The following is an 18,903-nucleotide window of genomic DNA, read 5'->3' as shown; positions in this document are numbered from 1 at the left end:
CAGAGGCCCCCAGAGGCACTGGCAGCTTCCTGAGACTGGGGCCTCCCCGCAATGGGGGTTTGAGGCCACACTGCAGGACCCAAGGCTGAGGTACATTAATGGGTTCCCAGCTCAGGGCCTTGGCCAGCAGTCACCAGCCTCCCTAAGGGTGGCTGGTCTAGGAGGAACATGATGTTCTCAGACCCTAGACCTCTCCCTCCCACCCCCTTGCCCTCTCCCACCAGTATAATCTCTCTCGTACATCCCAAAGCAGCATCATAGCCCAGAGCCCCTCCTGGGAACCAGGACTTCTGTAACCACCACACCAGGAGCCCAGGACGGGCTCTGCCCCACCTCCACTCACTACACCCTTCCCTTACAGGCTCCACCCAGGACCATGAGCACAGGCCTCCCCGGGAACCCCCAAGGGGTGAGGATGGCCGCCCAGCCCACGTCCCACGGCACCCCTCAGACTGCCGCCTCCTAGCATCCAGGACCTGGGGCCATGCCAGGTGAGCGGCCCCACGAAGCGCCGCCCTCTGCCTCCACAAGAGACCTGCATCCCCATCAAGGTGCAGGGGGCCTGCGGTGCCTCTCCCAGGCCCCTCAAGAGGACCAGTCCCTCAGCAGCAGGACAGCCCAGGCTGCAAGGGGGACAGGCAGCAGAGCCCTAGCCAGGGACCCACCCAAGGCCCAGCCAGAGCTGGCTCAGGAGGTGGAGCTGCAGTCCACACTCCTGCGGCCCCGCTCCCTTCATGGTCCCCCAGGGAATAGGGGTGGCCCCCAAACCCCACCTGCAAAGAGCCACCCAACCACACAGGTGTGGCTGGCAAGCAAGGTGGACAAGAGTCCTCCACAGCTCTATGGCCTGGGCATTGCCAGCCCAAGAGCCAAGCCCTGCCTGGACGAGCCCCCTGAGGACTGGCCACACAAGGCCCCCCAGGACTCCAAGGCAGAAGCCTGCAGCAGGCCCAGCCCCCCTGGGGCTGAGGTCCTGCCCACCCCCAAAGAGCTCCATTCACAAAGGTACTTCCAGGAGGACCTCTCTAGCTTTACCTCCAGCAACTATACCTCACGGAACACTAACCCAGGACACCCTCAGGCCCCGACAAGCAAGGGTGCCAGCCCTTCAGCATTGGCCTCCCTTCCAGAGCTCCAGGCCAGTGGGGCCAGCTCCTGGCCTCCTGCTGCTGAGGACAACTTCCCAGGTGCTAATTTTGGGGTCTCCCCCACCAAGTCAGAGCCTTTTCTCGAGGGCAGTAAACCTGGCAGCCCCAGGGGGAGCCCTTTCCCATACCTGCTCCAGACACAGGCCCCCCGTGAGGACACAACTAGGCAGGGCTTTGCCAGTGGAGCACTGGCCTTTGCCTTCCACCAGCCCCCAGGGAGATGGCCAGAGGCAGCCATAGGCACCAGCCCTGTCTGCCCACTGCCCCCCATATCCTCACGCCTGCCCTGCTACCCCTCTCCACCTGGTACTGCCCCCCTGGCTACAAGGCCCTTCCCTGACAATTTGCACAAGAATATGACCAAAGTCCTCCCTGAAGGACACACTTCAGGCCATGAAGGCCTAGGGAGCCCCAGGGCACCCCCAAACTCTAGGCCCCCGGGGCACTTTCCAGGACAGGTGTATGGAGCCAATAAGGGGGGCAGCAGCCCAGGACCTGGGGACACTGAGCTGGCCACCCCCAGAGCCCTGCCAGCCAGGCTGCCCCAGCTGTGGGATCCCACAGCAGCCCCCTACCCAGAGCGCCCCCTGTGCACCCCACCTACTGCTGCCACTGCCTTTTTTGATGGCCCCAGCCAGCAGTTCTGCCTCCCCCACAGCCCCACAGTGCCCTGGTCCTCCATGTTCCCCAGTCCTGGGCCAAACCCCCACCAGATGGGAGTGCTGAGCAAAGTGCCATTCCCCAGGGAGCCTCCTGAGTGGCAGGAGGGCAGCCAGGGGGCTCTGGGCGCTACCAGCCAGGCACCTGGGCCTGGGGAGACACTAGTAGCCTTGAGAACCAGCCCAGGCCAGCCAGGTAGCTCCCCAGGGCTCTTCCCCTATAGTGGGCTGAAGGACCCTGGGGCCCAGGCCCTGTTCTTTGGGGGTACCCAGCCCCAGGCATCACCCCGAGGGGCCCCTGCCCTGCCCCCACCCAGGGTAGTTGGGGTCTCTCCCAGCGAATCCCCCCTGCCCTCACCTGCCACCAACACAGCAGGTAGCAGTACCTGCTCCTCCCTGTCCCCACTGTCCAGCAGCCCAGCCAACCCTAGCTCTGAAGAAAGCCAACTCCCTGCACCCCTGGGGCCTTCAGGCTTCTTCCTCCCAGCCCCCCAGCCTCAGGAGACTGGAAGCCCCTTCCAGTCCTCAGAGCCCCACAACACTGGCCAGGCCCAATTCTCACTCATCTCAGATGGGCTGGGGCCCGAGGGTGCCCCTGAGTTCCGGAGTGGTGAGGGCCAAGGGGCAGTCAGGGTTGGGCTGCGGGGCTTCCACCAGGGCCCAGCCACCTATGCTGCCCACCACTTCCCACTGAGCAGCGCCAGCCTGGACCAGCTGGACGTGCTGCTGACCTGCAGGCAGTGCGACCGCAACTACAGCAGCCTGGCTGCCTTCCTCGAGCACCGGCAGTTCTGCGGCATGCTGCTGGCCCGGCACGGACCCCAGGGTCACCTGACTGCCCGCAAGGCGCTAGCGCCCATGCACCCAGGCCTGCTAGGCCACAGCCAGAACATCCCCTTCCTGCTGGCCGGCGATGTGCAGACAGATGGCAAAGAGGACACCTTTCGGACAAGTTTCCTGCCCAGCCTGGCCACCCCACCCTTCCCAATGCCTGCCTCAGACCTGGACGTAGAGGATAATGCCAAGCTTGATGATGCAAAGCTGGACAGCCTCATCACAGAGGCCCTCAATGGCATGCAGGACCGGTCTGACAGCCCTGAGATTGATAGTAGCTTCATTGACGTTTTTGCCGATGAGGACCCTCCTGGCCCCAAGGGTACCAGCACTGGGCAGCCCCCCAGCACCCGGGCAAGTGCCACTCCAGAGCATCATGCCCAGCACCTGCCCCCAGAGGGAGGAGCCACACTGAATCCCAGAGTTCCCTGCCCTGGGGACAGGGTGTGTCCAGCCCAGAGTGAGCCCAATACTCCCTGCCTGGGCCCAGAGCCCACAGAGACCACTGTGACAAGCCCAAGGAGGCAGCTTCGGAGAGGGAAGCAGCTCAAGCTGTTCTGGAAAAAGCTAGATGCAACCCAAAGCACCAAGATACCAGGTAAGGAAGCCTGCTTGAGGCCGAGGAAGAGGGGCCGAAGCACGCAGCAGCCCCCACGAGACCTCAGAACCACCGGGGACCACATGGACCCTGGTGAGCAGGTCCCCAGGGCAGGTCTCCCTGCAGAGACTGCAAATGCCAAGCACCCGAGGCTGCCCCCCAGGAAGCGGAGGGCACGGCGGGGCAGCAGCTGGGGCAAGGGGCTCATCCACAAGATTGTGCTGCAGAAGAGTAAGCTGTACCGGCCACAGGTGCCCCCACGGGCCATGAAAAGCCAGCTGGGGGGCTTCAACCATGCCTCCGAGTCTGAGGAAGAAACCCTTGAGCCCAGGGGTCCTGGCCGCAGAGGCTGCAGCCGCCACAGCCACCAGCAGTGGCGCCCAGGCAGGAAGATGAAGGCAGAGGCCTTGGGCCGGGGCCCTTGCAAGAGGAAGAGGCCAGGACCCAGTGAGGGCAGGACCTGCCCGGCCCCAGGGCAGCAGCACAGCCCATTGCCCAATGGAGACAGAGACTCCAAAGACACAACCATAAAGGAAAGTCACCCATCCCTAGGCCTCCACCAGGCAGTCCAGAAGCCCAAAGCTGCTGAAGAGTTTCTGCCCTCCTGGGAGAAAGGACACCCCAGGCCCCCCACTGCCGAGTGTCCACGGCCAGGCAGAGGTGACCCCCACAGACCCTGGCCCCCAGGGAGCAGAGGTGTGCCAAGGCTAGCAAGGAGTGGTCTGCAGGACACCCCCAGCCACACAGAGCCCCCCGAACACCCTGATGGAGAAGACAGCCCCGCTTGCCAGCCCAGAGATTTCCAGGCACCCGCTGCTAACGCCACCCAAGTAGCCTGTCCTGCACCTGGCAGCCCGCGTGCTGAGAGTTCTGATCTTGGGTACAGCCCTGCTCACTTTAACAGAGACTCTGTGGGAGTTCCAGCTGCCCATAAGAGGCCCCAGCCCCATAGCACTGCCCCTGCTGAACTGTTCCTCAGGCCCAAGGACCCAGCTGTGGACGTTCTGCCGGCCAGTAGCTCCTACCTTGACCAGGACCATGTGGACCCCCTTGAGCCCAAACCGCCAAAGAATATACCTTATGCAGCTGAGACTGACCCAGATCCAGCCCAGTCGCCACTGACCTTGGACTCCACAAGTCTCTTTGCTGGGCTGCCTGAGAATGGCTTTGACCCGCCACTCCTCGACAGCCTCTCCCCACACAGGGCCACCCCCATGCCACTGGCCTGTCCTAACCCTCTCCTAAGGAAACCTCAGATAGAGCCACTGTTCCCCCCATTCCTGCTGCTGGAGGAAGTGTCCCCGATGCTGCCCGGCCAACTTACTGAAGTCTCAGGGCCAAAGCCATTCCACAAGAAATGTCCCCATGAAGACATACCTCCCCCAAGCCCTGCACCTGTACCTGGAAAGAGAAATGAACACAGCACAGCTTTTATGAGCAACCTGTCTGAGGATGAACTAGAAATCAAAAGATTGGTCTCTGAATTAGAAAGCCAGCTGCAAAGGCGAGAGGGTACCCAGGGAGCCCCCAGGGACCTCGGTGAAGCCACATGTGCAGCCTCCCCAACGCCGGCCTGCCAGGCCACCCCATCCCTCAGTGACACAGCCCACCTTGCAGGTCCTGAAGCATCCAGACCACATCAGGAAGGTGTAAAAACAGTGTCTACCAGGAAAGGGGCACTTGGGAGCCCCCAGGGGGAGCATCCCTCAGCCACATGCCACCCACGAAAAGTGACTCCACTCCCTGGCCACCACAAAGACCAAGCTTTGGGGGCTTCTTCAGGGCCCATGGGGTGCAGCCTCAGTGTTCTTTCAGCACAGGAAAGCAGAGACTGTGAGATCAAAGGAGACAGCAGGGCCCCTAAGGGCATGGTTCTGCCTGACCCCCAAGAGCACCCAGAGGTCCCCCTGGAGCCTGGGGGTTCAGCAGAGTATAGCCCAGGCCATGACCTTTTATCTCTCAGAAGTGATGAGTCAACAAGTACCCCGAAGAGCAAGGGCTCCCCACCGCAGCTTTGCTGGGAGCAGAGTGGAAGACAGCCCCCTGAGCCCCGAGGTTGTCCAGCCACCCAAGCACCTGATGAGGGGTTGCAGGGCAGTGGGGATGTGTCTCTAGATGCCATCCCACCCACAGATGCTGGCCACAGCCATGCTTCCAAGGGGCCTGGGGCCCCTGTCACCTTGGCAGAGAGATCTGCCCTCCAGAGCCAAGATGGTCCATCCCACCACAGACCCCATGCTGGCCCAGCCTCCAGGCCTTCACATCCATTCCAGGTCTTGGGGGACAGAACTGAGGGTGAGGATAGCATCCAGGTCTTACAGGAGCCTCCACCTGCCAATGCCCCAAGCCCTAAGCACGGAGCCTCCCCAGGTCCAAGAGGGGACAGAGTGACAGGTGGCTCCCCCAGAGGCATGCAGGACACAGCCACCCCCAAAGGACCCAAGGCAGAGAGACAGCTGGGCTCCCCCAGCCCGGCTGAGAAGCCCAAGGCCCAAAGCAGAGCCTACCACTGCCTGCCTAAAACCTGGTGGAGCACGGGGGCACCAGGTAACAGTGCCAAGGTTACTGCCCCTCCTGAAATGCCTAGGCCAGCTGGGGCCACAACCAGGCTCCAGGGAGACAGCATAGGCCTTCAGGAGTGGGCACAGCCAGCCCCTAGCCCTCAGCGCCCCTCAGAAACATCAGCCTGCACCCAACAGGGGCCTGAGGATAGGCCCCCCCAGGAGGTGGCCAGTCCAGTACCTCCAACAGGGGGCCTGGCCACAGCCACCCCTGCCCTCTGCAACCCTAAGGACACACCCCAGGAAGCTCTTCCCTCTATATCTCTGGGAAGGGCAAGCTGTGTCCAGACCCATGTAAGATCTGGGGGGCTCCCTGCTGGTCCCCTATCTTCGACAAGCCTCTGTGGCCTTGGGGATATCCCCTCTCCCACTTTCCTGGAGGCCAGCAGCCCTGAAGCCTGGCCAGGCCTCAGCAACATCCCAGCCCCAACCACCACCCAGAACCAGGATGGCCCCAACAGTAGCACATCAAGAACCCTAGAGGATTTCAGAAGAGAGCCAGGGGGCTCCCCAGCCTGTGCCATCCTACCTCAACCAGGAGTGCCTGCAGCCATCAAGGAACATGATGCAGAGACTGTCTCCCCTGGCCATGGTGTAAAGGAGGCTGGGGCACTCCAGGTGCTAGGCCCCACCTCACATCCTCCATGCCTCACCCCCCACCTTGGCCTCAGAGATGGCCACAGCATCACAGCCGCATCTACAGGCCCCACCTCAGTGGAGTCCACACAGCCAGGTCCCTACCCCTACCTGGAAAGGGAGGTGGAGGCCGTCAATGAGGGACAGGAGGATGTAGGCACTTCTGTGACACAGGTGCCCCAAGCCAGTCCCCAAGGCCTGAGTGCAACCTGCTCTTCCCCAGCTGCCTCTCCCAGCCACACAGCCAGTGACTTTGGGTCCAAATCCCCCCAACGCCATAGCAGGGCCCCTCACCAGATGCCCCAGATGGAGCCCCTCAGTCCCCCAAACCTGAAGCAGAAACTCTATGGCTTTCAAAAGGAAGCAGAACCCACAGAGAAAGGGAGGCCACCTGTCCCCTGTGTAACCTGCGAGATCTGCTTAGCCTCCTTCCGCTCAAGGCCTGGCCTGAGCAGGCACAAAGCCAGGAAACACCGACAGCATAGGGGTACTGCCCTGCAGCGTGAAGTGCCTGGAAAAAAGAGCCTCAGGATACCTGATGGGAAGAGACCAAGTCACACTTCAATGTGCCCCAGCCTCTCTGCTGGGCCACTTCCTCCACCTGGCTCCACAGCACCTGAGGGCCCCTTGGATCCTGAGATAGAGGAGGGGGCTGAAAGGGGCTCCGGGGTACCAAGCCATCCCCTTAACCAACAACTGCATCCACTAAGCCTGATGGAGCCCAGGGAGGTACCGAAGCCCAGATCAGACCAACTCAAGACGGACAAGCTCAAGCCCAGATGGACAGAGAGAAGAGAAGGGCAGAGGCGAACTCGAGGGCCCAGGGACTCCCCTAGCACCACTGCCCTGAAACCACAGGAGAATGTGGGAAAGGGCCGAGCCAGGAAGCTCCAGGTGGAGCATGTGACTGCAGACTGGTGCTGCTCCACGCTGTCTGAGGCAACTGCCGACAGCACACCAGAGAGACAGAAAGGGACAGACAGACAGCCTGGGATCCTGGAGGACACTGCAGATGATCACAGCCTAGGGGTGCTGAGTATAGTGGACAATGCATCCCAGAAGTCCCCAGGTGGCAGGGGAAGCCCCATAGGAAAGGCAGAGAAGGTGTCCCCTGGGGAACTTCCCAAGGGGTGGAAGGGAGCCCTGACAAGGGGAGTCTGGGGACCCACAGTGGCCAGGACATCACCCAAGGATCCATCACATGCATCTGCGGGAGAGGCCTCTGAGGACTGTGCAGGGACCGGGGACGAGCAAGGCACCAGCGTTACGGCAGGAATGCTGGTCCTTCCTGCAGCATCCAGCTCTGAAACTGGCAGTACCATCCTCAGCTGCCCACTGGGCCTCCTGGATGCCCCAGAAACCCACAGTGGGAATCCTGAGGATCCTGACCCTCCAAACATGCTTGATGATGACATGTCCTTTGCCCAGCTCTTCCCTCCAGGTGGTCGCTTTGCCCGGAAGAAGAATCCCAGGGTGTATGGGAAGCGCTGCCGGAGGCTGCCATGTTGGCCACCCACTGAGCCACTCATCCAGGCCAGAGGTGACCCTTCATCCTCCATCCGGCTGCCCACAGACCTCAGTGACTCAGGCTCTCTCTGCCTCACCTGTGAGGACGTGTGGGGTAATGAGCCTATGGAACTGCCTGAGACCTGGCTGCTAGATGGGGCACTGAGCAACAGCAGTCCAGGCCTTGGCCTCTGGGCCCTGGAGCCCAGCAGAGAGGCTGGCTGTGTGGACAAGACAACCCCCTGCTGCACTATAGACAATCAGACAGAGGCCATCCCCAAGTTGCATAGGATCCCTGGAACCTGGAGAGGACTGGGACTACAGATACCCCTACAAGAGTCACCCTCCACTGCCAGAGGTGTGAGTCCAGAGCCCCCCAACCTGGAGAGAGAGAGCTTCGAGGAGGGGCTGTCCCGGAGCTCCGAAGACTTGGAGATGGTCGGGGCCATGTTGGAGGCGCAGGACCTGTGTGTCCCGGGACCCTGTGAGGACCTGGCCCGTGTCCCAAGCACCAGTACCTTGGACCTCCAGGACGAAGCAGCTGGACCCAGACAGGCCCACGGTAGAGAGCGGTCGACCCCGGGCAGGAAGGGCTCCTTTAAGTGCCGCGTGTGCTTCCGGCGCTTCCACAGGCTAGTAGAGCTCGACCTGCACCGCCTAGCTCACAGCGCAGCACCGCCCCCCACCTGCTACATGTGCGTGGAGCGCAGGTTCAGCTCTCGCCAGCTGCTGAGGGAGCACCTGCAGGAGAAGCACGTGCAGGGCCAGGCGGGGCCGTGGGCCTGCGGCATGTGCTTCAAGGAGGTGGCAGACATCTGGATGTACAACCAGCACCTGCGCGAGCACGCCGCCCTCTTTGCGCGCAGAGGGCAGGCGCGGCGGGCCCCAGGTGAGCCATCTACGGCCTCCGAGGACGAGTGTGCCTCGGTGGAGCAAGCCACAAACCACCAGGGACCAAAAGGGTCCGTCGGCAGGGATGTGGAGGCGGACCCGAGGGACGGGGCTGGATCTGCCCTCTGTAAAAGCCCCTACGGTGCCTCGACACCACCCAGAGTGCCCGGCAGCGACAGCCCCGCCACTCCCAGCCCGTGCCAGGAGCCTCGGGCCCACAGCGAGGTGCCGCTCTGCGCCGGCCCGGTGCACGCGGACTGCAAGGACCCATCCCGCGACTGCCACCACTGTGGGAAGCGCTTCCCCAAGCCCTTTAAGCTGCAGCGCCACCTGGCGGTGCACAGCCCACAGCGCGTCTACCTGTGCCCACGCTGCCCCGGCGTCTACGCCGCGCACTGTGAGCTACGCGCGCATCTGGGCGGCGCGCACGGAGAGGAGCCAGAGGCGCTCGATGTGGCCCCCACGCCGCTCTTCTCCTGCGAACGCTGCGCAGATGTAGCGCGCGTCACCCGCCGAGCCTTTGCGTGCAGCGCGTGCAACTACACCTTTGCACGCCGGGAGCAGCTGGACCGTCACCGCGAGAAGCACCGGCGCGCCTGCCCGCGGCCCTGCATGCTCCGCGGCGTGCGACGGCCCAGAGCCAGCGAGGGCACGCTGCCCCCCAAACGGCAAAAGGTGGTGGTCCACGGGGCGGGCGGGCCCGCATCCCCGGGCAGCAGGGCCCTGCCCCGCCTCTGTCCACAGGCGGCCCCCGGAACCGCTCAGGCCCAGGAGAGGCTGCAGGACACTGCAGGCCGCCCAGATCCACCCACGGCCAGCCCAGGCCTTCCACCCCCAGTACTATCTCCCTTCCCCGATGCCCAGCCTGAAGACAGAGAGGGCCGAGAGCCGGACCGAGCCCTGGAGAAGCTGGAGGATGAGGCGTCCATAGGCAGCCCTGAGCCTCAGAGACAACAGGCTTCTCACCCGGTCTCAGGGAAACGTGGGACCCAGGATAGCCGTGGAAGGTGCGCCCGCGATCGATCCCGAGGAGAGCCCTCCCAGCTCCTGAAAGAGAAGAAGGTGTCAGCGTGCCATGTGGTGCCTGAGGGGGACACAGCCCAGCCTTCCCACAAGGGCAGTACTACCAAGCTGGGGGCTTGCTGGAGTGCAGCAAAGCCCAGGCTGGTGGCGATCACCCCCAACAGGACACCCAAGCTACCAAGACCACCAAGGACGCTCACAGAGATGAGGATCCTAGCTCCCAGAGAGCTGGCCCCCGACCCTGAAAACAGGATGAAGCCTACCACTCCCAAAGCCAAGCCAAGGCCTAGCTCCCAGGGGAATGGGGGATCGCACCCAGGCACCCAGACTTCAGGGGACAGCCGGCCCCAACCAGCCAGTGAGCAGCTACACAGTGCAACAGCCATCACCCCAGCCAAGCCCAGCAGGTGCCCCAGCCAGAGCCCCACACCACACCCAATCCCACCTAGAGCCCAGGCCAGGGGCAGCCCCAAGGGGACCCAGAGATGCCCAGGTCCCCAGGACAAAACAGAGAGCAGTGAGAAGAGGAAGAAGGGCCCAGGCCCAGCTAAGCGGGGAAGCACAGGGAACTCAGCCAGAGCCCCCACAGCCCCAGAACGGCCTCCCCGAGCCCCCCGGAAGCAGGCCACTCCCAGCCGGGTGCTCCCCACCAAGCCTAGGGCCAGTGGTCAGATCAGCAAGACGAGACCACAGCCCTGGGAAGCACGAAAGGGAGATCCCGGCTCAGGCCACCAGAGGGAGGTGCTGAGCAAGGCCGTCCCCCAGGCGAGGAGGGGCAGGTCTGTCCCCAGCCCCAGGCCCACTGAGTTTCGAGCCCACCTGACGGCTGAGTCTCAGAGCGACCTTCTTAGCCAGCTGTTTGGGCAGAGACTGACCAGCTTCAAGATCCCTCTCAAAAAGGACACTTCCGAGTGACACATAAGCAGTGCCCAGCAGAGCCTAGGCCCCATCCAGGCTCCTGGTGGTGACTGTTCAGCGCCCGAGGCGTCACCCCGCTGACACTCAATGGTCTGGTGAAGCTGGTGAAGGTCCCTTTCTCGCCAGAAGTCTGGGAATGACGGATAGGCCGGCTGCAGCCCTGCTGAGACCACAAAGCTGTTTCCTTGGTACTAAGCACTTGAAAGAGCAGCTATGCCCCTCTCAGCCCCATGTGCTCTGGGACAGGCAGGGCAGCACATGCTGCAAACCTCATCTGAAGATTTACATGAGGTCCCCAGCCACCAAGGAGGGATGTAAGTTTGGGCAGTTGAACAAATGGTGGTCTTTTCCTCTTAGTCTTGCTGCTGCTGGAATTCCAAAATGCCTAAGGCTCTCCATGTGGGCCACCTCTGAGCCACCAGATCCCCAAGGGCACATAGCCCCTGCCCCCCGACCACAGGATCATGCCTGCCACCCGCCACCCTGCAGATGTTTCCAGGGCACCTGGCTGCCTGGGGAACATGGACAGAACTGCTCCCCAACAGGCCCCCTCTGGAGCCCTTCTCCTGGGAAAGCCCTGGGCTGTGTACCTCCTCAGTTCTGCTCGGAAGTTTCTGGTGCTATTTTCATGTTGTAATGTGAACGCTGGGTTCTCCTGAAATGAGGTGGGGCAGGGAGATGTGTCGGGAAGACAAGGAGGCTGTACCCAGGGCACAGAGGTGGGGGCTGGAGCTTCCTACAGGCCTCCTTCACAGCCCCGTCCCAGGTCCTGCAGGCGTAGCCTGCCCGCGCCCTGGCCTAGCGCCCCACCAGGAAGGGCAGACGGGGGGGCTTGGGATGCTTCGTGCTCTTCAGGTAACCTCGGATTCGCAGCACATTTTGTTCAGTTTTTAGTTTTTCATGGTGCAATGTATATGTCAAAGGTTTCGTTTTGACATTTTGAAAGACACCACATTGGGGCTCAGACTGCCCCTCCAGAAGGTGCTAGGGCCCTTGAGAGAGCTCTTCCTCGTGGACAAAGCGTGGGGGGCTCAGGCCATGCTGTAAAGGTCACAACCAGCTCATCTTTCCGAATATATCTCCACTATTTTCTCACAAACTCCTGGCTCTGTGGAATCTGTCTGCATACCTGCTGCTCCCTTGAGCTCCAGGAAGCATTTGTCTCTGTTGTCTCTTCTCAGGGCCACCATGCCACATGCTGGGGCAGGGCTGTGGGGACACATACAGGACCAGAAACACAGGCACCAGGTAGAGCTATATACCCAGTGAGACAACTCTGGTGCCTCTGTGTTTATGGGGGAGAAACTGAGGCCCAGGCAGAAAGAAGTCTTGATGTCCACATGTGACACCATGGCACACTGAGGTACAGGAAGTACAAGAGCACAGCAGGGACCTTCCCCAAGCCTTCTCATTGTTTCCAGAGCTTCTGGCTCTGGGCTGGGGCCTCAGGTAACATAGGATGAGATGAACTATCTGGAATAGCCCGCAGGCCCACCCAGGTGCCAACCTCTGCCACTCTCTTTTGAACAGCCCCAGAGACCCCAGGGTTGGGGACAAGCATCCTTTCCAGCATTGGTGACCAGAGGGACCCTGATGCTGTCCTCATCCTGGGCAGACAAGATGAGGAAAAGCATGCTATGGCTCCAGCCTCCTCCCCTTCCTCGGGAGACCACAACAGGTCCGCGGCTGTGCAGCCAGCCCACTGTGGCCTCTTTTCCCAAGGTGTATCCACCACAGGTCACCTCCAGGCCTTTGTCCTGCAGTTTCCTCCCCGAGAGGGCCACATCTCAGCCAGCCACCATCTTCAGTCTAGTTTGTGTGGGCTCAGGCTCCTGCCCACAAGGGGCCTCACAAGTGGGATCCTACCTGTCTGCTCAGCCCCCATCTATTCCCACTCAGCCCCTGTCCCAGGGCCAGGCAGACTGTGCTCTGGGTCATAAGGTGTGTCTGGGTGATGACTACAGCTTTGATCTCCAGCTGTGGCACCAAGGGCTCCCCAGAGGAACAGTAGGGGCTAAAGAGAAAGGGGTGGAAGGGCTGGTGGACTTGGAGTGGAGCCCAGGAGCCCAGCCAGGCTTCAGTGCCACAGACCCTTGGACATTCCTGTCACATGTCCCAGCGTGTTGGTGTCTTGTCCTTCTTCAACTCTTGGAAGCAGCCTTAGCGTTGCGCCCCACACCACCTGGGCCCTGCCTGGGGAGGGGCATGGTGAGCCCTGCCCCCTCTCCCCAGCCAGCCAACCTGCATACAACTGTGGGGCTTGGCCACTAGGTGACAGCATCCACCTGACAGGGAGTCACAGAAACAGGGAGTACCACAGCCACCCTTCCCTTGAAGCTGGGGCAGGGGTGAAGTCTGGGTAGGCAGGCCACGAGGGCACAGACACGGCCAGGGCCATCCACAGGGTCAGGAAAGGGCACCAGGCAGTGTACAGCACAGGTGGGTCCCCACTGGCCGGCTCCACTAAGGCTCCTGCAGGGTGGGGTGCATCCTCCTTGGGGAACCGATGCAGGAACCATCCACGACTCTGCCTCTGAAGCGGTTCACCAGGCCCACACAGCCCCACTCAGGAAAAGTGCCGCTCCCTGGGCAGGACCCAAGAGGACAGCTTCAGGACAGCTCCAGTTGGTTGCCAGAGAAGGCACCATGCCCTTGTTACCCTGGGGTGTGGAAGTCAGGAGGGGTCTCCAAAGTGTCCCCTTGAGGCCATAGGACCTGAGACTTGGAGGCAGCAGGGCACTGAGTCCTGCTCTAGTCCTGTCCATGGCTGTGGGCAGACCATGGAGACCCACGGCAGCCACAGCCTAAGGAGCGCCAGGCGGGGGGGGGGGGGTGCCTGCCCCCGGGGCCACAGTTCATCCGCAGGGTACATGCAGGAGCACGCGGAGGCCTCAGCTGTCCCTCCCACCCCACAATCCCAAGGCTACTGCCCCTTCCTGCAGTGCAGAGACTTGTTGACCTCCAGCATGGCCTTCGGGACAGGAGCTCAAGGCCACTGGCCTCCTGCGCTGGCAGAGCCAAGCAGACAGAGGAGGCAGGAGCTACCCTTCCACAGTCCAGGGCTGAGGGACAGACCACACCTGGGCCTGCTAAAGGTAGGTGCTTGCTGCCAGCAGCATGGGGGCGATCAGGCTGAGGTCAGCAGACCTTGACCAGCTAGATGCTAGGCCTGCTGGGCCTCGGCTCCCAGCACTCAACAGGCACAAGGGCTCACCCCAGCCTCCCTCCCAGCTGACGTGCTTCCAGCTCCTTCCTAGAACACAGTTCCAGGGGAGTGTGGTGACTCTCTGACTGGGCTGAACTTAGCCCAGCCTCAGTTTCCCTGTCTGTGAAAGGATCCCGTAAGACAGCAGGACACTTCTGGGAGGGAAGGAGGAGGTATCCAGGAACCTCTAGCCCCACACCCCTAGGACCCACGTGGGGGTCAGACAGCCTGCCGTCCCCAGCATGAATGAGTTTCGCTGCCTCTGCCTGTGTCCCCTGGCCCCTGTATCTCCATCACAGCTGGTAGGGTCACAGACACCACCAACAAACAGGCAGTGGCTTGAGACAGCAGCTGGATCTTTTCTCATCGATGTGTGTCCTGCGGGCCTGGTGGTGTCAGCTGGGTCTAGAGTCTTCCCTGCCAGCCTCAGGGCCCAGTGGCTAACCCCAGAACAGGAGTGGACATCAGGCTGCCCATATCCTGCTGACCGGCCAGCTGAAGAGCCCATGCAGGAACAGTAGAGATGCAGGTACCGCTCTCTAAGCCATCACAACTGCTTTCTGGCCATCTGCAAGGCTCCCCAGCCCCACTGGGCTCAGCACCAGCCCAGGCCCACTGTCCATAGCAGGCCACCCCGTTGGCTGTGGCTGCCGTGGTAAGAGGCAAGAGAAGGACATCACACAGCAACCGTGGGCCAGGCAGTTCTGGTCCTGAGGTCCAGCCCGGTCCAGCACTGAACCCCAGAGAGACTGCATCTGGCTTCATCCTGGGGTCCCATTCTAACATGTTGACCTCTGTCTCCAGACACCGGGGTCTACTGGACAGGCTACACTGTGCTCTGAGGTCACCTCCCATGGAGACAGTGCCTTCCTGGCTGAAGAGGCAGAGAACAGCCTGGTATTACTCTCCAGCCCAGCACACTGGCTCCTGCACACTTTCTCTCAGCCCTTTCCCCAGCAGCACTGTAAGCAGGCACCCCAGCCTGCCCAGGCCCAGCTCCCAGGCAAACCTTCCCTAGTACCCACACCCAGCAGTGCCTGTGTTCTGGGTCTGGTTGACCACCCCAGAACTGAGGGCTGGCACTGCCACTACCTGCAGCCCAGGCCTAAGCTGGGGCCAGGCACCATGCTTTCATGCACTGGTGTTGGTCTCAGCCCTCAGCTGCTGAGCAATGACCAGTCCCAGCTATGTCCAGACTGGTGTCCCCACGGCCCCTCTCTCAGGTCTCTGTGCCCTTGTCTTTTCTCCCTGCCTCCCCCATCCTCCTGAGCACAAGAGTCCATGGCACCCAGCTCACAAGGAAAGGCTTAGAGAGCTCATAGTTTCCAAGGTTCAGGCATGGTGCTTGCAGGCCTCATCTAGGTCATAAGGACGGGGCACCAGTGAGCAGAACAGGCCTCTGACAGGAGCCCATGAAAGACAGCCCATGTCCCCTCACAGGTACACCCTGAGGATCCCTGGCCCTCTCTCAGTAGTGGTCACTGGGGACTAGGTTTAATCCATAGACCCTGGAGGACACTCAGCACCCGAACAGCAGCAGCAGAGCTGACCCCTTCCCTGCCTTATCTGCCACACATCTGAGTACCAGTATCCCCTGCCAGACCCTCCTGCCAAGGCACAGGGCCACAACAGGTTGTGTGCCACCTGTGGGAGAGAGGAGGAGCTAGCCCTACCTACGCATGGAGGTCAGGACATGTCCAGTGCCCTTCCTGTCTGTGCTGGAACTGTGGAACATGAACGCTGCCCCTCCTGCCCCTGCCCCTCGCAATTTCAAACTCAGTTTACCTTGCCATCCGTGCTGCCCACATGCTTAAAATCCTCTATCCCCACCCCCACCCCCAAAACAGAAAGCTGCTGAACTGGAGCCAGCGCTGACAAATACCAGAATGGGTCCCTGGAACAGAGGCTCCAGGCCTGGGGATGATTGCCTGGATGAGGCCGGGGACAGGCCTGGTCCTCTCTTCAAGGGCTGCCTCTCACGTCCCTTCTCGAGCCCAGGTGCCTTCCCCAGGGCTCTTCTTCCTGCGCCCACTTGCTGCACAGCTTCAGGCTTCTCACTCCACCTCTCCTCGAATGGCAACTGCAACGGCTCTTCCTTGGGGAGCGCTGAGGACAGGCAACCCTCCACAGCATTATTCCTGTCGCTGCTGTGCAAGGTAACAGGGAACTCTGTGCTGAGGAAGCCTTGGGAACTCCCTTCGGAAAGTGAGCCGGCTGGGTTGGCTGTGGGAGGGAGGACGCACCTAGCAGCCAACAGCTTGGGCAAAGGTCCTGGGGCTGCAGAACTGGTGGGCCTACAAGGACTGGAAATTAAGGCAGGACCAGGCCCTTGGGAAGATCCCCCAGGCTGCGACCTACAGTGGGGTGAGATGGCTGTGGGGCCAGTGGGGTCGAACATGGGTTGGGTGATGGGTGGAGACATGGAGCAGGATACATTGACACAGTGTCACACACATTGGGACAGACACACGGTGGAGAGCAGGGGTAAGTAGACAGGGATGTCTCTGTGCAGTTGCCTGTCCTCTGCCCTCTGCCTGCTCCCACGCCTTGCAGCACATCATCCTGCTCATGTTACTGGAACTTTTGGTGAGTGCATTGGTTTTGTGAGCAGCCACTGCAGGGCCCAGTGGGAGGAAGCGGCCAGCAGCCCCCTGGGGTCACAGGTCAGACTCTTGAACAGGAGGGATGGTGAAGGCTGTGCCCACCACCTTTCACCCACACCCAAAAGCTTTCCCAGGGGAGGGTCCCTTTGCATCCCAGGCCCCTCCCTGCCACCTTCTGCCAGGAAGTGCTCGACAACCAGACTTATGCAGCCTGGTAACAGTGCAAGTCGCCCCAAAGGAGCTCTCAGATAGTGACAATGACCTCACCAAGGTGGCAACCTAAAACAGGGGTCAGCTGGCAACCTTGGTACCTCAAGACAATCTGGGACCGGGGCAGCTTTTAGTCCTGGGAGCCCTCAGGTGAGCAGGAGGCCTGGGCCAAAGGTGGGCAGCCAAGCTTGGCCGGCGCCACATTGAGGTAGGTGGCCAGGGCCAGGTGAGTGTTATTCTGTTTTCTCCTCTGATGGCTTTAGGCGTGACCAGCCATTCCTGGTGACACACAAGGACAGATGAAAATCAGGCCCACAGTGGAAGCCTGTGGATAGTTAGGGTAGCCAGGTGGCTCTGTTAGACACCCTCAGCCCCAGCGCCCCAGCAAGGGGCTCCTGCTGAGAGTGGCCCACCCCTCAGGGCAAAGAGAGATGCAGTGCCAGGAAAAAACTCCAGACAGCCTCCTGGGACAGCAGTGGGTTCCTGGAGGACACAGGAGCTGAGACATGACTTGGTGTTGCTTTGCCCTGCCCCAGAACCCTTGATTTTTAAACATATTGCATGGGGCTCCACATGTGCTTGGTGGCTCCTGGTGGACCGGCTCTATGCACCAGCTGCTCCAGTTTCTGAGGTTCTGGGCGTGCCCCTCTGTCCTCAGGACCTAGGCCTTTCTGTCTATATAAGACCATCAAAGGAAATCAGGTCAGGCAAAGGAGGGGTTGGAGATGCCTTTCCCTTCCTCCTCACCACACTCAGGTGGCTCATCGATGACCACAGGTCTTTCTCCTGCAAACCCTTAGAAATCACCTCTACACAGATTTCCATACATCAGCAGGTTTTTGAGACTAGCAGTTGGCTAGGGAGACTCTCACCCTAACTATATACTGGTGCCCGTGAGCCAGGCGCTGCACTGAGGATGGCGATGTGTAATAGAGGGGGCACACTTGGAGTGCCTGCCATCCTGGTCTTCTAAATATGTACTTCTTGTCATGACATACCAGTTATTGTCATACCATCTCTCAAGTAAAGGCTTTTTTAAAAAAAGGGTAATAAATTGGGAAAAACAAAATGAAAACAAAAATAAACAGATTTTCAGCTCTTCTAGCAATTCTGTCATCTCAACCTGGAACTCCCAAGTCCCCAGTCCCATTCCTGTCCCATAAAGCAGTCCTCCCCAGGAGACAAATACTGCAGCCCAGGCTGAGAGAACCCCAACGATGTAGGACACCATCCCTGAGGGGTGCCCCAGCCTCCACCCCACTTTCCACTCTCTACAGAGGATTACTGCAGGAACAGGAGACTGCTTCAGAGCAGGGCGCTGCCCACTGTCCCAGGGTCCCCAAGCTTCTATCCTAGTTGCTGATGAGGTCAGCTGTACCACACTGCGCTCTCTCACTCTGTGGAGCCAGTTGGGTAGGGTCCAGCTCTCCTCTCTGGAAGGCCTTCTTCCTGCCAGCCCCTGGGGCCCGCTCACCCCCAATCTGTGAACATCAGGGAAGGGTCAGGCATCAATTGCGTCTCAGAACTGGAGAAAAAGAGCACAGCTCCACGGGGAGCGGGTCAACCTTTAACCTGTGTGCCTGGTCACGACCCCAGACTCTGTTCTCCTAGAAAACAGTCACCCTTGAGATTACCCCACAGAACCAGAGGGTGGGTCCTTCTGAGGACTGGGACTGGCCCGCCTAGGTGCACGGGGGCGTGCTTAGGGGCTCCTTTCTGGCTTCCAGCATCCCACAAGAGCCTTGGGACAGGAAGGGGCTCAGGGCTGACAGGACCTCACTCTGCGCAGGGAGCAGAGGGCCCATCACCCTTAGGCAGACTGCACGGTGACCGTGACGGGTCAAGCCCTCTCGCCCCAAGTCTGCCCAGAGACAAAAGTGGGCCGAGACCTTGGGCTTCCTAAAGGGCTGGCTGAACAAGCTACGGAGCCGAGGAGTCCAGGGTAGGGGGATCGAGGCCTGAGGGTTCGTAGCCCGACGCCGCGGGCACGCGAGCAAGGTAAACTGCTGCCAGCCTGGGGCCACAGCCTGGGGAACCTGGAAGGTGGGGAGGACGACCGAGGTCTGCGGGGCCTCAAGGGGCGGGGCCTCAAAGGGCGGGGCCTCAAGGGG

At 61.1% G+C, this 18,903-nt stretch overlaps 1 protein-coding gene across 1 annotated transcript; it reads left to right on the top strand.

Annotated features, from left to right (window-relative positions):
- Positions 1-424: 424 nt before the first annotated feature.
- Positions 425-11,115, top strand: Znf469 (zinc finger protein 469). Its single transcript, XM_004645037.2, has one exon. The coding sequence runs from the start codon at positions 485-487 to the stop codon at positions 10,769-10,771; it is 10,287 nt and encodes a 3,428-aa protein (XP_004645094.1). The 5' UTR covers positions 425-484; the 3' UTR covers positions 10,772-11,115.
- Positions 11,116-18,903: the final 7,788 nt, after the last annotated feature.

This window comes from Octodon degus, unplaced genomic scaffold, assembly GCF_000260255.1.
Source record: "Octodon degus isolate 3935 unplaced genomic scaffold, OctDeg1.0 scaffold00215, whole genome shotgun sequence".
Classification (NCBI taxonomy): Eukaryota; Metazoa; Chordata; class Mammalia; order Rodentia; family Octodontidae; genus Octodon; species Octodon degus.
Note: the sequence above shows the minus strand (reverse complement) of the source record. Positions and strands in the feature narration are given on the sequence as shown.

Coding starts and splice junctions, on each gene's coding strand:
- Znf469 (XM_004645037.2), top strand. CDS start 485: ATGCCAGGTGAGCGGCCCCACGAAGCGCCGCCCTCTGCCTCCACAAGA.